This window comes from Phodopus roborovskii, unplaced genomic scaffold (assembly GCF_943737965.1).
Source record: "Phodopus roborovskii unplaced genomic scaffold, PHOROB, whole genome shotgun sequence".
NCBI lineage: Eukaryota > Metazoa > Chordata > Mammalia > Rodentia > Cricetidae > Phodopus > Phodopus roborovskii.
This window is the reverse complement of record NW_026126546.1, coordinates 6,723,881-6,745,812: the sequence shown is the minus strand read 5'-3', so window position 1 is coordinate 6,745,812 and position 21,932 is coordinate 6,723,881. Positions and strand designations below refer to the sequence as shown.

Below are 21,932 nucleotides of genomic sequence, written 5' to 3'. Positions count from 1 at the left end.
TCTCCTCCTGCCAGCACCCTTGCACGGCCCCACCCCAACCCCGGACACAAATCTCACAGAGGCTGCCTCCTCACTGAGCTCAGTAATTGCAGACAAGAACCTTCTCTTAGCTGAAAGTTGCTTTGTTGGGTTAATGTGGCTTAACTTCCCCAAAGATGATACGAAAATTAGCCTTTCGTAGCGGTTTTGAACCCAGAAGGGTTTTTTAAGTGGCAGATGATGCATTCCCCATGCAGGTAGACAGGGGTTGCCAGCCTTCTGCACCTTCAGCGGGGCCTGAAGAGGGTGCCTGGGAGTGCAGTGGGATAGAATTCAGCACAGAGTGCCCATCCCTGCCCGGGCAGAGCTGCTCCTTAGGGCAGGCAGCTCATACTCGCTGGCCACATGGTGGCTATGGAAAAATGCTGTCTTTAGCGGCACCTGCCACTGTATACACTTCCTCTATCAGCCCCAGCCCTCAATAACATTCAGCAATGCTCAGAAGCAGACTTGGAAGACTCTGCTCCTGCTGTCCCTTGGACCTCTGCTAGCACCATGGGGTCACTCCAGCACTAGGCGGCTGGGCACGCAGGTATGGACAGCAGATGTCAACCTAAGTCAGTGGTGCCACCTGGAGAAGTCCCGTGGAGCTGAGCGTGAGTGAGGGACTGGGGCTTGGGGGCAGTTTCTCACACTGTAATTTCATGGAGATGAATGGTGTCCGTGATTCCCGCTGTGTGCATCTGCATGCTTGGCAGAAATCGGTGGCTTCGGTGTCTCAGCCGTACCCTGGAAATGGCATCTGTGCCAGTCTCTTTGAGGCATGTGACAGGGTAGAGTACCTACCGGCTGACAGTTGGTGGGCTTCCCATTCATGTCGGTGCTGGGTGGCCTCAGGTAATCCCAATCACGGCCCTTGTTGTAGGTTATGAGTGTTGTCACCTTGCCATCCACTTTCTGGTTTGCCAAGAAGACTCCCTTCACCCCTCTGACCTAAGGAGACATAAGAAGGACCATAAGGTTCCACACAGATCATGTAGAGCAGCCATAGCCAGGCACTGCCCCTACTGAGCATGCTGCATGTGGGCTTTGCCTCATCCTGGATGCAGCCTGACACGTGGAGACTGGTCCTAGGCTTGGATGGAAGAGTTCTGTCTGCTCCAGGATCAGGGGATCTGCAGAGCACTGAAGTATTTACCCGGTACCCTCACCAACTAGTGTATCTGACTAAAGGGTCCCCCTTTCACCACCCCCACTCTGGATCCCAGGATCTGCTCACTTGTTATGTCTTAGACCTGTGCCACAGCAAGCACTCCTTGGCTTTCCTTGGGGCCCTAACAGCCCCCTGCAACAATGGGAGGTCTTTGTTTGTCCTGGCATGCACTGGCAGGACTCCACTTCGTTTTTATTTCTCTTTCTCAAGAGGTCTCACAAAGTTCCAGCTCAGATTGCAACACCCAAGTGTGGCCACTGAGTTGATGCATAAGAAAATCCAAGAGCCAGCCATTTGATCACATTAAACCCAGTGGTGCCCTTGCAGGAACACACTATTCAGGCCCCTTATTGACAAAGACTTAAAGTCACATTCATGGAGCAGTTGTAGGGCAGTGTGACAGGTACAGGAATGCTCCTTCATCCAAGACTCACAGCAGAGGTTTCTCTACTACTCCAGATACAGCATGACGTCACTGCTCACAACTTGGGACTGGGGCTCAGACAACTGTGAATTTTACTCAAAACTTTAAAGCCAAGGATTATAATTAGGCTGTCACAGCTACCGAGGTCATCGGTGCTCTCTACACATAGGCACTGAGCTTAGAATGCATCATCTCACTTGAATCTGAAAAGTTGATGCCATTATTCTTCATGTACTTGTTTGCAGGTGGATGGTCCACCAGAGATGCACTGCTTCAGATGTAGGAATAGAGAGAGGAATAGGTAGGTAGATGGATGAGTAGGTTGGATGAAACACAGATGGAAAGATGTGGGTGAATGGATAGGCAGATGGCCTAGTGGATTAGTGGATGAATGAATAGATGGATTGATAGATGGATGTGAAGATGGGTGGTTGGGTAGAGGGATGGATGTAAGGTTGGATATGTGGATGAACTGATGGATCAGTGGATGGATGGGTAGACAATTAGATGACTGGGTAGATGGACTGATGCATAAATGGGTGGTAGAATCATGGATGAATGGATGAGTAGATGGGTAGATGGGTGGATGAGGAGTAGATGAATGGGTTGGATTATGAATGAGAGGATGTGTTAGGGGATGAGTGGATGAATGGATGGTTGGTTGGTTGGTTGGGAGCATAGATAGATGAATGAGTGAGTGGAATAATGGGTAGACAGTGGATTAATGATGTATTGGTAAGCAAATGAATGTATGGGCATATGAATGAGTAGATGAATGAGTGGATGGGTGGCTATGAGGATGAATGGATGAGTATATGTGTAGATGGTTAATTGGGTAGACGAGTAGATGAATGAGTGGACTGATGGATAGATGAATGGATGGGTGAATTAGTAGACAGAGGATGGTATCTCTACTTCCTACAGGTCCTACAACATCCCAAACTTACTGCTTCAAACAAGGCACTTGTCATCTACAGCTATGGTGGTCAGAGCTCTGACCTGAGTCTCTAATTCATTGTCAGGAGTATGCTCCTCTCTGGAGGCTGTAGGGAAAAATCTGTTTCTCACTGAGCTTTTGGCTCCTGAACTTTTTCCCTTCATCTTCAAAGCCAGCAATGCAGAGTTTCTGGCTGCCATCATAACTCTCCTTTGTCCAGCCCTAACTGCCTCCCTGTTTGAATTTCAAGGACTCTATAACAAGGCTGTGTGGACAGTATATAACATCACTGTCTCTGGAGCAGCAGCCTCAAGCCAACCTGTAGCTTTGACTCCCCTATGCCAGGTGTTGTGACACACACAGGCATGGGTTTGGGGACCAGGAAAGGGATAGATGGCTGGGTGAGCCTCATTCTGTTTAGTAAGTGTTCCCTTTGATCTCCTCAGACACACATGGGTCTGTCATGCGAAGCATGTTCACCCATTTGAAGGTCTGAAGCGTCCCTCTTCTTACAGCATCAGTATGAGTTAAAAAAATAATAATAAAATTTTTCTGTCTACATTTCATCAGCTCAAAGCCCGCAAATCTTATTGAATAGGTATAATTATACACATGGGCCCGTGAAACCGGAGAGTGAGCTACCTGCTTCTGAACCACGATGCCAGCCCGACTGTAAGGTGATTATGAAGGGCACCCCAGCTGAAAATGGAGAATGAGAAGCAAAAACAGAAGCCCCATTGCCAGGTGACCTTGCCATCCAGCAGGAAGCACCCCTTGGTGCCGCGGGTGGGAATGGCTGCTTGTGGCCAGGGCTCTGCTCTGACTTCCTTCCCAACTCTGTAGAGCCTGGGTCCACACCCTTCTGCCATGCATCTCTCTGTCCCTGCTGTCCACACTGCTGTGTCTCAGGACCTCAGCGTCTGTCCTGTCAACATCATCAGGAGTTGTGGCACTGGACTCGCCATCCTCCATCAGCACAGACACATCTCTGGAAGCACTTTAGAGAACCCCCTGTGACACGCCTTGTGACCACATGATCTACGAAGTGAGGTGATTTGGCCTGTGACACCTGAACACTCTTCCTCACTCTAACATAGATAGCAACTCAGAAAAAAGTTCCATCAAAATCCAATAGGACCCAAGGAGGCCACATAACCTGGGGATGCTCAGACCAGGCGAAAACACCGTAAGACTCAAAGGCAGAGATCCTGGATATGCTGCTGGCTTCCTTGTGACCACAATAGTGACGATACTAGCCACATATAGGATTTTCACATCCAGCTGCCAAGCCAAGCCCTTCCCATCCACATCCCTAATCCCAGAGTAGGTGGCACTAGGGACAGGGAGTCTTGTTGGACTGGGCCCTGCCGTTTCCTAAGGAAAGCATCCCTGGATCCTTGTAGTTGCCCTAGAAGAGGACATTGTTGGCTTCAACAAAGTGCTTGTTGAAACCAAGCCCAGGGAGGTTAAGTAACCTTCCTAAGACAGCACAGCACAACAGACACATACCAGAGCCTAGATAGGAGTCCAGGTGATTCAGGACCAGAGCTGAGGCTGACACTTCCACCGCTAGGTGAAGTTAGAGAGGGTAAGCCCAGTGGGTGGCAGTGGATGCCGCCTTTGCAGCGGCTTCCTGCTCTCAGCTCACCACTTCCCCACCTCGCTGACTCCCGCCTTGCCTCATCTCAGTGCTGCGCCCACCTTTTCCAGGAGGCCCAGCCTGACTCCTACCTAGACTTGTCAAAAGGCCTTGCACTGTGGGCCACTGACAGCATGGCTTAAGGACGCTGTCAGGAGATCTTCGTGGGGGCAGCATGGGAGGAACCCTTGCCGGAACTGAGGATAAAACTCCAAGTATAGCAGGCAGTGTGTGTGTGTGTGTGTGTGTGTGTGTGTGTGTGTGTGTGTGTGTGTGTGTGTGTGTGAGACAGGTATCTGTGGAGAGGGTAGATAGCGCCTCCCCCTGTCAGACCTATTCATAGCACCCTCCCATCTATCACCGCTCCCCTTGGCCTGGGGCCACAGCCCTGCTTATGAGTGTCCCAGTGCCCAGATGTCGCCAGAGATATCCTGACTAGTGGAGGGCTGCTGGGCAGCCCTGCCCCTCTGCGGCCCCAGCTGGGAGGCAGCGCTGACAAATGGGCTCTCCTTGCAAACAAACGATTACATTCATCATTTGGCTGGGAATAATGGCTCCCCGCTGCTGCTGACAGCTAGAGATACATTGAGGCCCCCTCCACCTGGGAGGTCCCTTCTCAACCACAGGGACAAAGCCCATTGTCTGCCAAGGGCTACCCTCTGAACCAGACTCACTATCCAACAGAGGGGGCAGCAGGCCTCCTGTGGCTGTCCTGTGGCTAAATAATACTATCACCCCTGGGCCGTGGAATCTACAAGAGAAAAGAGATGATTGTGCAGGCCAGGCCCACGTCAGGTGCTGAAAGGACATTTTGTGGATTGGACCTGAGGACCAGGCCACTCTAAGCAGTGGAGAACACTGATGTGGATTCCAGAAGCTTGGATCAGTGTCTTGGCTTGGCACGATTGGGAACCCATGGAAACTTGTATGGGGCCAGACAAGGCCAGAACCCCTGCCTAGTCATCTCAGGTAAGTAGGGGGAGAGGCTGTGTCCCAGCAGGTCAGGCTGAACAGTGTGCTTGGAGGGGTGGGACTGGCTGGAGAGGTGGTATAGAAGTCACAGACTCCAGCTCTCGGGACAGGGAGAGGAAGGAGGAGTCATGGGCAGGAGGAGAGGAACAGAGAGCCTCTCCCAGCTCCAGCAAGGTTGGCTGCTTAGACCATACTAGCTGTGGCTGCCTTTGCATAGGGAAAGCTTTGCACCCTGAAAGACTGAGCCCACTTCTGCAAGATGTTACCCACCAGGAATTTACTTCTTGTTAGCAAATACTGTCCCAACGAACTTCCTTAGAAAACCAGCTTCCCTCTGTCTTAAGCCCGTCTGATTCAGCCTCTGTGGCACTAAAGCCTGAAACATCTGGTGCTTTGCAGGTATCTGTAACCCCTGGGCAAGGAAGAAGCAAGGGAAGGAGTCGGGGGAGGGGAGCATGAGCAGCTGCTCCCGCCCTGCCTGGTGCCTACCTCAAGGATGTCGATGACCACGTTCTCCTCAGCCTGCCTCGAGCTGCGCACATTCTCCAGAACCAGCGAGTAGCGCACTCCGCTCAGGTCTGACTGGTACAGGTTGTAGGTGTCCACCTGGTTCCACTCCTGGACGGCCACGAACACCTGCTGCTCATCCGTGCTGATGATCTGCAGGTCCTGGGGGCCGAAGAGCTGTCAGAGACCGTTGCCTGGAGTACAGGCACCTCTTCCGTCCTGCTAAGTCATGACTTCACCTCCCTGAACCTCAATGTCACACCTCTCAAATGGGAGTGATGTTTAGACCCCTGACACCAAGTTAGGGGGTAGCCTGGGGGTGCCTCCTTTTCCCCAAGTCCCTACAATTTTATCCATCTCCCTACGATGAGGATGGGCTCCCCTACTCCACGTGGTCAGAATGAGTGGCAGGTATAGATAGGGCTAGGCTCCTGGGAGCCAAGCGGCCCTTCGTTTGTCTAGCACAATTCACGAAACATCTGCCTTTTGGGCCTGCTGCCAACCTTACCTCTGCCCTGAAGCTCAGAAAGGGAGAAGCTGACTGAACAGTCAGGGCATGGTGCCCCACACAATGCTCTAGAGATGAGCTCCACTTGGTCACCTTTTTCTGTATCCAGCCCTCAGCACCATAGGACAAGAAATGCTAGAAGGAGGGCAGCCCAGAAAATGGCTCCAGGCCCCAGGAAATGAGCCAGGCAGCTCTGTGGGGCTCAGTACAGACCTTCAGAATCTGTTAACAGATACACACTTCAGGGAAAAAAGGCCCCGCCATGTGAAAGGCAAAGCTGGGCTGACCTCCATGTGAAAGGCAAAGCTGGGCTGACCTCCATGTGAAAGGCAAAGCTGGGCTGACCTCGGGTCCTTGTCTTCCCTGTTGCCCAGGCCCTGTGTGGACTGCCCAGAGAGGCTGCAACCAGGGCAACTGTGGCTGGGGAGGCTGTGTCTAGGGACCGAAACACCTCCACCTCAGCTGAACAGACTTCACTCTGAGTCCTCCATGCATGCTTTGCTTTCCACCCTCTGCAGCTCACCAGCCCCTGACACAGGCAAGGTGTGGGGTACGCTCACATGAAGACACTCCTCCTCCTCATCTTCATGCTCTGTTGGGTGTGCTTATTTTGGGGAAGTGATTTTTATTTGTGTCTCTTTGATGAGGGGCTCCTGGCCCTACCCCTCACTGACAGACTGGTCCCTATGCTATGTGTCCAAAAGGGCATTTCTGAGCTGGGCGTGGCAGTGCACCCAGGAGGCTGAGGTAGGAGAGTCATGAGTTTGAGGCTAGCTTGGACTATGTAGCAAGAGCCTCAAGAAATGCAGAGGTGGTGGAATTCTGCAGAAAAGAGGTTCAGTGTGTGAAGCACCTATCATGTACCTCCCAGCTGGAGGACCCCATAGGCACATGAGTCCTGTGTCTACAGACATACACTGGACACACAGAAAGGATGAACTAAGAGGTGTGTGACCCAGGAAGGAGTCCATTGGACCTGGTCCCATATGTGAGATGGACCAGCAGAGTAATGGGGGCCTGTGGGGTGCCCACCCCGAGTCTGTGAGCTGTGGGCAGGAGGCAGGATATGCGGCTTTTGGCTGCTGGCCATTCTGCTGCCCTCCAGGGAGGCCATGCCGATCAGCTAGGGCTATGGTGGATAAGCAGATTCACCAGAACCGGGTGGAAAGTGAGGGTCTTTCCCACAAGAAGGCTCGGCAGCACAGCGAGCCAGCACGCCATCACAGAGGAGTGCAGTAATTCAGGTGACAGTCCTGATCCAATGGCACTTTCATAAGCTGGTAAGATATCCTGGACAAATGCTTCCTATAAGCTATGAAGCAGCTTGGGGCCATCCACAGTGCCCCTCTAGAGAGACCTGGAATTAACACTTCAGCATGTTTATGTCCAGGCTCTCTCCCAAGCATGATTCACACACTCTCCACGTCTGGTTTATAGCTTGCTCTGCACACTGCGTGGGTGTCTCTTCCTCTGCCATGAACGTTATTTATAAACACCACTGTTAATGACTGCATGATACGCATTTGTGGCCCAGCCATATTTCACTGAGTCCTGTCCCTGCTCCAGAGGACCAGAGGGGACGTTTCCAGACTCAGGTCCCTCCCTGCCTCTCCGCTTGTTTCCTTTCCATAAATTCTCAGGAGGGAGATTGCCACAGCAGAGACAGGGAATGTTTCTAGAATGCTTGTGGCATGTTGTAAACCTGCTGCTGTGATGTTCACATTGGCTCCTTCCACAGCAGGCTGCTTATGTCCCTTCCCGTGGGCCAGCACTGAGAGGGGTCACACAAAAAGCCTTGATGACTAATGTGACAAATACTTCACACCTTCATAAAATCCCATTTACTTTCCTTACTCTCCATTTACAGAGAAGCAGAGAAGCAACTAAAAATATCCCTTAACTCCATTGTGAATAGATGCACAGAACTCTTCATCTATGTTGGCACATGTGGCCTGGAAAGATCTATAGAAGGAAAACTCGTTGGATAACATTTGTTATCAAGGGGATTAGGAGGCTTGAGGAAGATAGGTACTTGTCTCTCTTGCCTGGGAGAGAGACCCAGTGGTGAGCAGGCTAGTGTAGAAGCCCTACAAAGCCACCAGGGACAGGGGCTCTTCTGGATCATCATTCTATAGTCCCAAGACATGGTGCTTGTCTTCAGGGCCTGAGACTGGTGTTGGAGTTCCACCATAAAACTAAGGAAAGGGGAAGAGGGAGAGAAGGCTAGACTTCTACACAGTGTCCCCAGAAGTCACACAAGGAAACTTCATTAATACCTCATTGGCAGATAGTAAACATGTGGCCACATGTAGATACAGAGGAAGATGGGAGATGCAGCCTTTTCTCTGGGTAACCCAGATGCAGCTAGACTGTGAGATTGGCTAAATTAAAATAAAGGGCAAGATGGACGCTAAGACTTCTCCATATAATTATCTTGAAGTGAAGAGATGAAAAATGGAGGAAGGGATGGGCAAGCATATGGAAGTGATATGAGTGTGATTCACACCATTTGTATGTTTTTGCACAGGCTCATAAACAAATTAAAACATGTTATAATCATAAATTATAATATACTGTGCATATATGGAAAAGTTTTTAGAACCTTTTAATTAAGCATGATGGCAGAAATTTCTTATGGACCTTCATATGGAATCTCAGCAGAAATTTTCCATAGCTTTTTTTTTTTAAAAAAAAAAAAAAGTTTTTATGTGTCTGTGTGGGTATATGTCATTCAGAGAGCCAGAAGAGGAAGTCAGATCCCCCAGAGCTAGAGTTACAGGGGGTTGTGAGCTGCCAACACAGGTGCTGGAAATCTAACTCTGGTCTTCTGTAAAAAGCGAGTGCTGGTAACAGCACAGATTATTATATGAAATTCATGAGGCACTCGCATGAGCCGGCACCTGTTTTTCAAGACTGAGTTTCTCTGTGTAGTTTTGGAGACTGTCCTGGAACTAACGCTCTTGTAGACCAGGCTAGTCTTGAACTCACAGAGATCCACCTGTCTCTGCCTCCCAAGTGCTGGAATGAAAGGCGTGTGCCACCACTGCCCAGCTCCTCCTATTTTATTAGTACTTTGGCAACTCTGGCTCCCTGCCTTCTGGCTCTTCGGCTTCTGGTAGGAGATCTGCAGAGGGAATCCCTATCTGTGACAAGTCGCATCTCTCCTGCTGCTTCCTAGATGCCCTCTTCGTTATTCGAGCTTCATCAATTGATCATGATGCATCTTTGTCTTGGGACTGGCCAACCTTTGAAATATTCACATCTGTGTGTTTTATGATTCTGGAGGTAGTAAGTCACTCTTTCTTAATCAGTCTCTCTGCCCCTTGCTCCTGTGTCCTTTTAGGATTCTCACGGTGTATGTGCTGCTCTGATGGTGGTGTCGAAAGAGCCTTATACCTGCTTGCTTTCATTGTCTTCTCTTCAGGTTCCCCAATTCATTCTTTGCCTGACTAAATCTACTTTGGAGTCCTTCTGGAGGACTTCTTTGCTTATTACTTTTATTATTTCTTTCTAATTAAAATTCCAGGGTTTCTATTTGGGCATCCTTAACATTTCCTGTCTCTTCGTGGCCAATTCTTTTGTGCATAGTGCCCTACTGTTCTCTGAGCATCTTGAGACAATTCTATTACTTTATCCAGCAGGTCGACCAGCTGGCCTTTCTTAGGCATGATTTCAGTTCTGAGTGGATCGTGTTTTCCTGTGTGCCTTGTGATTTTTGATGACTGAAACTGGAAATCGTGTGTGTGTGTGTGTGTGTGTGTGTGTGTGTGTGTATGCAAGTGTTGGATTTTTTTTAAAGGTCTTACTTTTCAGTCCATGCCAGCCTCAAATTCATGATCTTCCTGATTTAGCCTCCAGATTGCTAGGATTATAGGGCATGTCCCATCATGCCCGTCAAAAACTATCCATTTGAATATATGATATACTAACTGCAGATCCAACTGTCTCTTTTCTGCAGAGACTGTTTTTGCCTCTGATCACCAAAGGTCCTACTGCACTGAGGCTCAGAGCAGCAAGTGTGGAGGGCCGTGGTGACTTTATGTCCCTCTCCTATACATTTAGATATACTGGTCCTTAATATTTGCCTCCAAAGAAGAAAAGAGGCAAAAAAGAGGGAGATGGATGGGCTCTGGACCTACCATGACTCTTGACATCAGGGCACAGGCCTCTCAGTGTCTGGAGGGAAAGGCCCATAGTGTCCACCCTGGCCATGCAGCCTACTTGATAGCTGCTCCAGGAAAGCACATGTTTGCCTGCTGTGAGGCAAGGGAAGACATGGATAATGTTCCTAGGTCAAAAGCTTAAATTGTCAAAACTGACTTTGCTATATCGTCTGATGCCTGGAGGCTAGAGACATTATAATAGACCACAGAGGCCCAGAATAATCATGAGCCTACACTCTGCTGTGTGGCTGTTGCCAAGGGGGAGGGTGGAGAAGGTCCTGGAGCTTGCACTGGGCCATCCTTCCCAGCATCACTCTCTCCTCTATTATGTGTAATATGCATTTTAGTTTACTTTAAATAAAGTCATTACAAATACAGGACGATTTTTTCTTTCAAGTAAATTTGCATTCACCTTACTCCCCTGAATGCTTTTTATGTAATTTGTGGTTCTATAGATGCTTCTCGTGAGCATTTTTCTCTGCTAGGGAGCTTCAGGGCTTTTAAAACAGGCATTACAAATCAACACTTCTAAACGAGGATGCTGACTCGTCCCAACAGCTGTTCAGGAGTTCAGGAGTGGGTGGATCAGAATGGCAGAATAGCATTGTTTACCCCCTTAGACATAGAACAGGGGAGTCAAGGTACAACACAGAACCAAGCCACACTGTGCTGACTGTGATCTAACTCTGTGGGATGGGATTCTGCTAGGAACCCACTAAGATGCTGAGGGTCTGTGTGCTCAGTCCATTCCTGAAACTATTACCAGTGAATCCCCACAGTGTAGGGGTGCACTTCAGGGGCACCCACATGTCTGGACTAGAGACTGGCTGTGGCTGAGTAGACTCCTCTCAGCTCATAGCCCTGCAGCCAGTCACTTATTGTGGGGATCATGTATCCACCTAGAAAAACCCACCAGACACACTGTCATGCTAAGCAGGATGCTGGGGAGCCCTGCTCCTGAGCCAGCCATACCAGTCACTTTGTCACGTGATCAGGGGGACCAGGACAGGGAGGGAATGGGAGAAGGTTCTCAAGCAAGTGGCCCCCTTATGCTGTGCCAGACACTCATTTTCTTGACATTATTCAGGTAACTTAGGAAAAAAAAAATGAAGGCATGGCTTGGAAAAGAGGGAATGAGTTACAAATCCATGGTAAAACAAAACCTGATTAGAAAATCCAGTTAGTGGGCCTGTGGATTGCTGATGAGATGCTCTTCTGTACTCTGCTGAGCTGGGAGAGCAGGAGGGAGGAGGTCACAGGCCTCTGCTAGAGGGCTCAGGTGCTGGGAGGTCACAGAGATTGTGCTCAAGGTCATAGGAACCATGACTTCTAGCCATAGGCTCCTTGTTAGAGCCCTGCGGTGTGCTGGCTTCTCCACACCAGGACCAGGGCTCACATTCCTAGAGTTGTGCTGTGACTCCCAGCAAGCCCAGCGAAGCCCCTCACCACCAGGACAACTGCCTTTGCTGAAATGGAAGTTAGTTCTGGATTCACTTACTCAACCAGGCCTGCAGCTAATTTAGGGAGCTCGTGACTTTCCCTCCCATCTTCTCTGGTTTTGAAAAGATGGTCAAGAAAGGCCTAATAGACTTTTCACTTTGGTTCAGAAGAGTCTGAGGTGCCTAAGTTCGTAGCTCTCAAAATGAGGGCATGGAGATATACAGCCTCTGGCCCTGGAGGCCCCGGTCGTCCCTCCACTCCACACCAACCTTGGCTGAGCTTTCTGCCCCTTGCAATACTCTGCCTTCTTCCCTAACCACTTTTTCTTGCTCCTCCCAAAGCTTGATTCCCAAGCTTCTTGTCCAGATTCCATGTGCCCAGGGGGCAGAGCTGGCTCACCTGAGGCCAAGTAGGCTGGAACAGTGGATGGGCAGGCAGAGGCTGAGGAAGCGTGGCCACACCCATTCTTAGTTTCTGTCCCTCTTGACCTTGGGACCCCAAACCCCAGTGTATAAGGCCTCACAGTCTTTACATCTGGCACAGGGCCACCTCACCTTTGGCAGGGCATACTTGGGCAGCTTCATCAAGACAAATTCACTGCGGCGATAGGAGACATAGTATTTGGTTCGGTTTGTTGCTTTCGCCTAGGGGAGAAACACAGCGTCAAGTGACGGAATCTCCAGTTAAAGCCCACTCTCAGTTTGAAAGCGGGCCACTCAGGCAGTGGCCATGGCAGTGTGGTTCCTCTTCCGCAATGATGCCAAGACCTCACTAGATGACTCATCTGTGAAGGGGGGAGGGGGGACTCGGCAGTCTGGAGGTATCCAGGCCTCTGTAGTGCTGCTATGACCTGGACACACAGAGGTCCTTGGAGAAAGCATCCCTGTGGTGGGAAAGCCTGACACCCTTCCCCCACAGCAGCAATTACCCACTGAGGTGGGGAGACAGCCTCTGGGACTGCTCCAGGGGGTTCTCTGAGAGCACCACCCCATTCCAAAGAAACTGAGCTCAGAAAGCCTGGTGCTACCCTCAGCAGGCCCCCAGCCTTTCTGGGAGCTGGAATTTGAAGCTGAATGCTGAACTCCAGCTCCACACCAGACAGTCGCATACACAGAAACCTGTACACACTGGGACTCACTGAGACAGAAGACCTCCAACAGGGGAGGGATGCTATCTGTGCCTGCCAAAGGGCCCCAAAGAAGCTGGTGGGCCCATTTCCAGAGCCTCTCTGCTAGATGAGCTCAGGGCCGGAGGCAGCCTCTTCTCATACCCTGGGGAGGCCCGTGGGGTGTGTTGGTGGAGGATTAGTGTTCAAGAGCATGGCCATCCCCATTCCTGTCAGGAACTGATTGTGAAGGCAGCAGGGCCTTCCATGAGGCATCGTGGGAAAGAGAACCTCATCTTCAAGGTCCTTCCAACCTGCAGGTGCTGGGGGGCAGGGCAATACACAGAGGTTTTGCAAGACTTCCCTTTGCCTGGTGAGTGGATTAGAGACAGGCACAGCACACTGCACTGTCCCGAACAGAAAACCGGCCCCTTTCAAGCCATTCATTCCTCCCAGAGTGACCCCACACGCGGTGGGGAGCCGCTAACAGGCTAGAGCTGGTGGGAAGGCTGGGGTCACAGTGTCACCTGTGGGTCCAGCACGGCTGCTTGCCTACGTGAGTGCTATGGTGTCATCAGCCCACGACACGGAGCAGCAAGCAGAGGCTCAGATGTGGTCTGAAGGCTCATTTGAAGCAAGCAGTGGCAACTTTGCACCTGACACCAGCATGGTCTGATAAGAGCCCTCCATAGCCAGCCCCCTCTGCCATCTTCCATCACCTTCTCAAGGCACAGCTTCAGAATAGTGCAACCAACAGCATCCCAGCCCAGCTCAGCTCAGCCTTAGTTCTGTGACCTTTGCTGCTCCAGGCAAATCCAGAAAGAGCTGCCAGACCTAGGTGTGTCCTCCCATGCACCTCCCCCACACTTTCCCTATGCGGTAACCTTGCGTTTACTCTACCCAGACTGGCGAGGCTCTAGGTATGCCTCAAGCATGACTTGACAGAGAGGTTCTGTAGTCCTTCTGATTCCCAAGCTAGCACCGTCCTGCCAGACCACACCAAAGATGTGACTGTGGGACAAAAGATATGCCAGATGCCCGCCGTCCCTGTTGGAAGGAGATGGTGTGTCACCTGGTCTGATGTGAGCCAGGCAGGGAGAAACAGTGGAGCTCCACCTGACCATCTCATCCCAGCAGGACAATGCCCAGAGAAGAGGGTGGGCTGCTGTCTGTTCCTAGGTGTGATACTTGACAGGGCTACTCTATTTTCTGGGGTTTGGTTTTCTCTCCAGCAATAGCAACCGCCGCAGAGCCGGAGTGAGAACCAGTGGCTGCCAAAAGGAACTTGTACAGGGACCCTTAGGTACAAATGCAGAGCTTGGGGGACTTGGTGGACATGGCCACTGGTGATACAGCTAGGACCAGTGGGGTCCAGGGCCTCCTTCAAGCTGGGAGAGGATGGTCCATGCCGAGGGAGTGTCATGGAGACTGGGCAAGGGAGAAGTATGGGAACCTGGAGGACCCCCAGGTGACAGGACACTGGGCTGGAGTTTTCTTGCAAGAAGCTCTGGGCTTGTCTCACAGATTCCAGGCCGCAGAAGAGGGGCTGGCAGTAGGATCCAAGGAAACAGGCCTGTCTCCGTAGATGAACTTGCAGATGGTGACCATCAGTCTCTGTTGTCAACTTGATGGGATTTAGAGTCACCATGGAAACCAACCCCTGGGCTTGGCTGTAAAAGGTTATCTGGGCTGATTGAGGTGGGAAAGCTACCAGCATCATTCTGTGGGCTGGAGTCAGGACTGTACAAAGAGGAGAAGGTGAGCTACTACCAGCACTCACTCTCGGCTCTCTGACTGTGTGTAACCGAACAGCTGCCTCATGCTCCTGCCGTCATACCTTCCCTGTCAGATGGACTGTCTCCCCGGAACTGTAAAGCAGAAGAAGCCCTTCATCCTTAGGGTGCTCTTGTCAGGCACTTGGTTGCAGCATAAGAAAAATAAACAAGACAACCTGGGTCTGCGCTGTACGAGGCCAGGCTTCCCACTCCAGAGGGGTCAAGGAGCTCCCCTGATAGCATTCACTTGCATTTCCCAGTTGGCCTGAGATATGTATTGGGGGGCACTGCGGTGGCATCTTGGTCACAGGGGCACAGAGTACCCAGGATAAGACGCAAAGCACGAAGGCACCAAGTGAAATATGTATACTTGAATTTGTGGGGAGAGTCCTGGTGTGCAGAGGGAGGAGTCAGGAAGGATCTTGAGCCCAGGTTCTGGTGCCTGGGGACCACAGTGTGGCACAAAGATGCTGAGCCCTGCTGATGGGAGATGTCATTCTGTAAATATGTTTCTCATGCTGGTTAATGACTAAAGCACTGTTGGCCAATAGGAAGGCAAGATAGGCGGAACTAGGAGACAAGGAGGAAAGAGGAAGTAGTAAGGAGGAGTCAACATGGAGAGACTGGAGAGACCAGACGCAGGCCCCATTCCCCGGTAAGATGAAAGCATGTGGAAATACGTAGATTAACAGAAATGGGTTAATACTTAAGACAGAGCTAGCCGATAAGAAACAAGTACCTGGCCAACAGCATTATATCTAATACAGAGTCTCAGTGTGTTAATTGGGGCTGGCGCGGCAGCGGGACAAGACTGGCGGCGGGAGGAAAATCCTTACTCCTTACACCCTGCTAACTGGCATTTGAAAGCTGAAGCGCTGTTTTATTGCCTCTTCTGATGGAAAAGGCTCATGCAGGGTCCCCTCACTCACCTTCAGAAAGATGTACTCATCCTGCACAGTCAGGGAGCCACGGTCAATAGGGCTGGCGAAGGGTGCTGTGAGGGGCTGAGCTGAGCAGTTGTGGATCAGGCAGGTGAAGTACCGACAGCCTGCAGGAGACAAGAGCAGCCAGACATGCAGACCCCACTGAGAGCCGTGGGTGGAGAGTCGGAGCAGCGTGGACTCCTGGGCTCACCACTTTGTAACACCAGCACCTTGGCTTGGCCTAGAGCATCTCTTTTCAAAGGGCCTCGTTTCCTATGATGCTTGCCAGCCCAGTGGGGCCAGGGACCACTCAAGATCTCTTTAGCTCCTAGGGAGGGTCGGCTGGCATGTCAGAGAGTCATTATCCACAGGAAGGGACAACCAGACAGTTCAGGGACCTCTCTAGGCCACCTTCTCACAGACCCAGGCACCTGGCTGGACAGAAGTTTGTGTCTCTAGGCACTCTCTCCCCTTAACTTGAAGCCAAAGCTCCCATCTGTCCTCACAAAGCTCCAGGACAGCAAACTGAACTTAGGTTCTGTGAGGAAGCTGCTGCTGTCTCCAACCTGAGAGGCCAGGGAACAGCCACACCGAGGAGGTAACACTTGTGCAAGCCCAGGATTGTTCACTCACTGCTCAGTTATTTTCTCAGTCATCCACTCACTCGCTCACACATTCATTCACTCATCCATTCATTCACACACTCATCCACTCATTTACTCATCCACTCACTCACACTCACTCTTCACTTTCTCATCCAGTAACTCATTCGTTAACTCACTTTCTCATGCATTCACTCACCCACTCTCATCCACTCTCTCATTCATTCATTCATTCACTCACTCACTCACTCTCATCAACTCATTCACTCACTCACTGCTTCACTCATTCATTCACTGGCTCATTTATTCACTCACCCACTCTCACTATCATTCATGCACTCATTCATGAGGAAACTGCCTGGAGGAAGGTCCTAAGCAGTGTGTGACTGTCATGGGGGACTTGGCTCTTGGGAGCCGTGAGAACCGCTATTCTGGAGAGAGGCAGACAAATAGATGAGGGCCACTACAGTGTGCTGAGGGCAGAGAGCATCTTTCTGTCTGTCACATAGGCAGAATGCCCACAGCGGTGTACTCGGCATATCTGGCTTCATTTAACAGTTCTGCTGGAGACGCTGAGGAGAGCCTGTCAGCACCCAGCCTCAAGGAGCTCCCAGGCCAGGGGAATGCAGGGGAAAGCTGGGTGCTGCAGAGTTTTGAGGAATGACTGTGGAAGGGTGGCCTGGGCATGTGAAGGAAAATAACCCATGATGGATAAGGAGGACAGGCAGTCTCAGCCAGGTGACAGGAGTGTGGTGAGCTTGGAGCAGGGTCCTCTGGAAGGCCCAGCTGGCTGGAGGATGATGGAGACAACGGGTTAGGTGGTGGGACCTCAGGACGTTGAATGGTCTATGGCTAGGCTCTGAAGACTGCTCCAGCAGGGCTCTAGGCTGGTGAGTGTAAGGTCTTCAGGGGCTGGGGACGGTCCCACTCATGAGCTGAGTTGGACCAGGGGTTCTTGATGCAAAGTTCAGGCTACTGCACACAGGCTCTGCTTCCTCTAGGATGGAGGCTCTGTGAAAGACCCAGACCTCAGCTCATTTTCCCCCCTGGGACACGGCACACCTTGCCAGGCCTGCTACCACATGGAACCTGCTGGGAGTCACCTCTTTATATTCCCTTTGAGGTCTTAGGGCTAAGACCTGGCAACCCAATGGCCCCTGCTTACCAAAACAGTAGCTGCAAAACATTTGGTCCCACCCTTTGAGGTATGGAGCCCTGGCTGATATCTTGGAAATGGCATAAGTCATCATCTGGCAGCAGCTGCTTACACAGAAACTACATATGCATCAACATACTTCCTTTCCCCATGTCCTGCTTTACAGGTAGGAGAACCAAATTTACCACCCAGGACCCCCAGGACTTCATCTGGCTAGTGCCTGTGAACTGCCCAGGACTGCCAGGAAGGACAATGACCTCTGTCACCTTCACAACACAATAGCATGCATATACAAGTGAGTGGATTGCTCAGTGTGAAGGCTGCAAATGACAGGAAGATTTTGGCTGTGGCAATCCAGCCCTGACTGTGGGAGGGGAGTATCAGAGACACTGGGCTGTCTCAGCCCTCAGCCAGGCTGGGTGGGGCCATGCCGTAGTAAACACTCAATGCTCAGGAGCTGGAGCAAATTGCCCTTTTAATAGACTTTCCACAGAGCAGGGCTCCTCCACTTCAATTCATCCCCAGCAGGAAAGAAGCGCGCTTCTAATTATGACACATCAGACAACTAGCGAGGTTGGTCCACATGGCTGGCCACTGAGGATGCACCAGTGAACAGGGCTAGGCTGAGCAGCGCTGCTGGACAGGGATGCTCAGGGACACCTGTGAGTGCCCATCTCTCACTTACCTCCACTGAGGTCCCGTGCTTCCATGTGGACCAGGTTGGGGTCGGCGTCCACCCCAGACACAGCCCTGAAAAAGAATTGGCTGAGATTAGCATCAGCAAAGGGGTGGCTAAACCCTTCCCTTGGGCTCCCACTGGCCACACCGTCCCTCTGGGCCTGAGACAGCTCCTGTTCTCTGGGTTCAGAAGACCCAGCCCTCCCCACTAAACCTACAAGCTCCAACGGGAATCCGGATGAAGCTGGATAAAGCTTGGTAAAGCTGGCACCTGCTTGTTCATAGGATTGTTTATAATATTCACCTCTTCCCCCAGGGTCTCCCACCCCAGCTGAGGTACAGGGTGGGACCTCAGGCCTAGATCTGCACAGAGGGGAAACCCAGAGATATATAGAGGATGCCCATGGTCATAAAGCCCTAACAGGTTCACTGGGATTCCAACTAGGATCCGGATCTGAGTGGCTACCTTCTGCTGGGGGAAACCCTTCCGTTTGTTCCAACTGCTCTGTGTTTTGCCAGAGGCTCTGTGAGAACAGTGTTCTTCCATTTCACCCTTGCCAGCCTACACCAGAGTCCCCTCAGCCATGGCTGAGTCTTGCATCTCACAGGTCAGGGATTGTGTGACTTACCTGCCCAAGGACGCAGGTTGGGCTGAGCTTCCCATCAGGTCTGCCTAGCCCAGAAGTCACCCCCCTCTCAGAGCTCATATGCCTGTGTCAAGCCTGAGGAAGGCAGCCACGGGACATCCAGAGAAGTCCCACAGCACCTCCAGTAGCCAGGGGGGCCCACTCTGCCAGCACCATCCCAGGCTTTGGGGGTAGACATCAATAAGTCATAAGTACTAAGGAGTCAGGAAGCTCAGGCTGGGACCTGTCCCGGGAAAGTACATCCCTTCTTCCAAATCTCCAGATGTGCTCATTTATATGGGAAAAGCAGAGAAAAGAGATAAGGAAGGAGAAGAGGGGAGGGGGAAGCATATGAACACGGGCAGGGGTTCTCTTCCTGGTGCAGAGGCACAGAGACCAGGTAATAGCGGTATACACTGGCAGGGCCTCAGAGCAGGGGACATTCTAGGCGCTCTGGCAGCCATTTAAATGCTCACTCACCGACTTGTGCACCCAGGCATTCATTTGCCTCATTCCCCCATTCATTTACTTACCATTGTACTCGCTCACTCATCACTCACTCTTTCTCTCTCTCTCACTCACTCGCTCACTCACTCACTCGCTCGCTCACTCATATCAAGGCATTGGCCAGTATCTGCCTTTGTGGTTTTTACTCCAAGGCTGTTGACCACTCAGGGAGGCCACAGTTCCATAACAGGCACCCTGCAGCACACACACCCCTCTGGAGCTCCCTAGGGAGCCTGTGTGCTGTGTGGCTTCAGCACTGCTAATGAGTCAGGCCTGAGATAGAGCAGAGGTTCTGGTGCGTTCCGCTGCCAATCCAAGGACAAGAATGTCAAATCAGCTTTATCTGTTGTGTCCCTTGTCTCTCGCCACATTCCAGAAGGGATCCAACCAGCTACACTGCCACGCATCCTATGACTCTCCCACATAACAGGCACAGCCCTCAGCCACAGGAAAAGCTTGTGGGCAGAGCCGGTCTGACTTGTCCAAGATAACAGGAGCACCCCAGGTCTGGTTTCTCTAGCCAGCCGGAAAGTCTCCATGAGGCAGGCTGGGATACTCCTTAGCCTGGCTTGGGACAGGTAGTGATGTACTGCCTCCCTGACGTCTTCATGTCTATGGAGCTCAGAAGTCACACTTCCTGACCTCAGTCCCCACCTCCTGGGAGTGACTCCATGGACAGTTTCTGCTCTGGACAGGGGACATCCTTGTTGGGCCTGCGACTAACAGCAGCCCTCTGGTTTCAGGGAGGGTACTCCAGTGGGCTGCTGTGGAGAGGCAATCATCACTTCTTCCCAGGAGCAGAGGGCACAGATGCCAGGGTTCAGTGTTCAGAACCAACTTCCAGGACATGGGAACTGGACCCTTGTGAGTCACGAGAGGGTGGGAGGGACTGTTTTCACCATGCATCCCCATTGGAGACAGGACTGAGTCCTGGCTGGGGGACCAGTGTGAAGTTTTATACCCATTTGCACTAAGACAGGAAGGACATGAAAGCACATGTATGTGTGTGCCTGTGTGTATGAAAGAGAAAGCCTGTGTGGGTAGATGCGTGTCTGGCAAGGGACCCGTGGCACAGCCGGCTTGGTGCTGTGTGGGCTCTGAGCCAGCTGCCATAGTTTCCTGTTCCCTCTTTACTGCCTAAGACCCTAAGCAGGTGCCTGCCCTCTCTGGTCTTGCTTGAACAGTCAGCATATGCTTCCTGAACTTCAGAACTGCCTGACTTGGGTGGTGGGGCTGGAATGCTCCCAGAAGGGCTCCCAGAAGGTCATGAAAATGGGGAGCCAGCACCCCCTGGCCTTTGTCAGGGACCTGAGTCCCATTCCACCTCTATTCACGGTCTCCCCTGCTTCAGCCCTCAGAGGCTGCTGGCCTTGTTTCCTAGCAGGACAGAACGCTGTGATCTCATGGGCCAGAGGAGTAAATCCCAGGGTGGTGGTGGGACAGGGAAGAGAGCCTAGGCAGACAGGGTCGGGGCAGCCCTGGAGCATGATATGTTGATACAGGGCACTTCTCAGGAGCAGGTGGGGGTGAACTGGTGAGGAGTTGGGAGGAGGGTAGCCAAGAGCGTTGAGCCACCCCGAGCTGTACTGTGCCAGGTCCCCGTGTTTCACCTCTCCCAAATAGGTGGATATAGAGGACAAGGCCCGAGGGATGCTGAGCCCTAGACACCCCAGGAGCACACCGAGGACCCTAGAGTTCCCCGGGGTGAGGGGGAGGAGGCAAAGCCTGCGGTAAGATAAACGTTCCCATGGAAAGGGATCTCACCAGAACACGTGGTCCTTGGTCACCTGTTCCTGCAGAAGTGTCCACTTCTTCCCCAGGTCGGATGACACATACAGCTGCAGAGCAGACAAAAGAGAGACAGAGCTTTGGCGGGGAGGTCCGAGTGACAGTGATCTGCTACAAGGCTTCCCAGGGCTTCCCTTATTTCAACCCCTCTGTGGGACACTTCTGCACGGGTCCTGGTGACCTCATTGCACAAGGAATGCTGCTGTATGCAGGCAGCCGAGGAAGAGGCTATTGGTTGAGGCTGACAGCAATGTGGGCGATGACTTCACCTCCCAGGCTGTGTCAGGGAGAAGTTTTGAGTAGAGTGGCCTTGGCTTCTTGCTGGCCCAGGTCTTCTGACTTTTATGATGGGGCCAGGGAGGTGTGAAGGACCTGGTAGAGGCAGACTGGCTTCCTGTCTCTAGTCAGTCTTACTCACAGCTGACCAGCCTTGGTGCCCAGCTGTAGACGATAACACAGGCATGACAGATACAGTGAACCCGAACACACATCTCCCTCATCCTCCTATGTCTCTGAAATCTCATGTCTTCCCTGAATGGTTTTCATGCCAACCCTTCACATACTGAGAGAGTAGGCATGGATGTGGCCAGTGTGTTAGCCCTTTCACTCGTATTATTCCGTGGGTTTATGGGTGTCTCCTCCATCCCTGGGTTGCTGTGCCGACTGTGCGCGTCCTCTGTTCCTGGAGACACGTGGTCCCACATGATTCCGCAGGTTGAAGTCCGTCTTCATCTGAAGTAGGTCTAGAACTGTGTGATGCTCTCTGTTACGTGCAGCTGCCTAGGGAGGACGGATGGGAAGGGAATCCCCATCTGTGGCTCTGCCTCTGCTCTCTGTGCCTGTATGGCACTTGGTTTCCTCACCCACCAAGCATCATCCTTGGCAGTGCCACTCTGAAGGGAGAGCAGTGATTCCAGTATGTGTGGCTTCTGTCAGAGCCCTTCATTCACAGCTGCAGGGCTGTGCCGTTGCTCCAGGCTCTTTTATGCT

General features: G+C 51.7%; 1 protein-coding gene across 1 annotated transcript in view; it reads right to left on the bottom strand.

The window, feature by feature from the left end:
• The window catches only part of Sorcs2 (sortilin related VPS10 domain containing receptor 2), a 355,042-nt gene that overhangs the window by 28,536 nt on the left and 304,574 nt on the right, over window positions 1–21,932 (bottom strand). The window contains exons 5-10 of the mRNA XM_051200383.1: window positions 20,919–20,992; window positions 18,029–18,093; window positions 15,592–15,710; window positions 12,337–12,426; window positions 5,654–5,833; window positions 826–972 (exon numbers count right to left, since the gene is read on the bottom strand). Coding sequence (XP_051056340.1) covers window positions 826–972; window positions 5,654–5,833; window positions 12,337–12,426; window positions 15,592–15,710; window positions 18,029–18,093; window positions 20,919–20,992 — 675 coding nt within the window. The remainder of the gene's footprint in view (window positions 1–825; window positions 973–5,653; window positions 5,834–12,336; window positions 12,427–15,591; window positions 15,711–18,028; window positions 18,094–20,918; window positions 20,993–21,932) is intronic.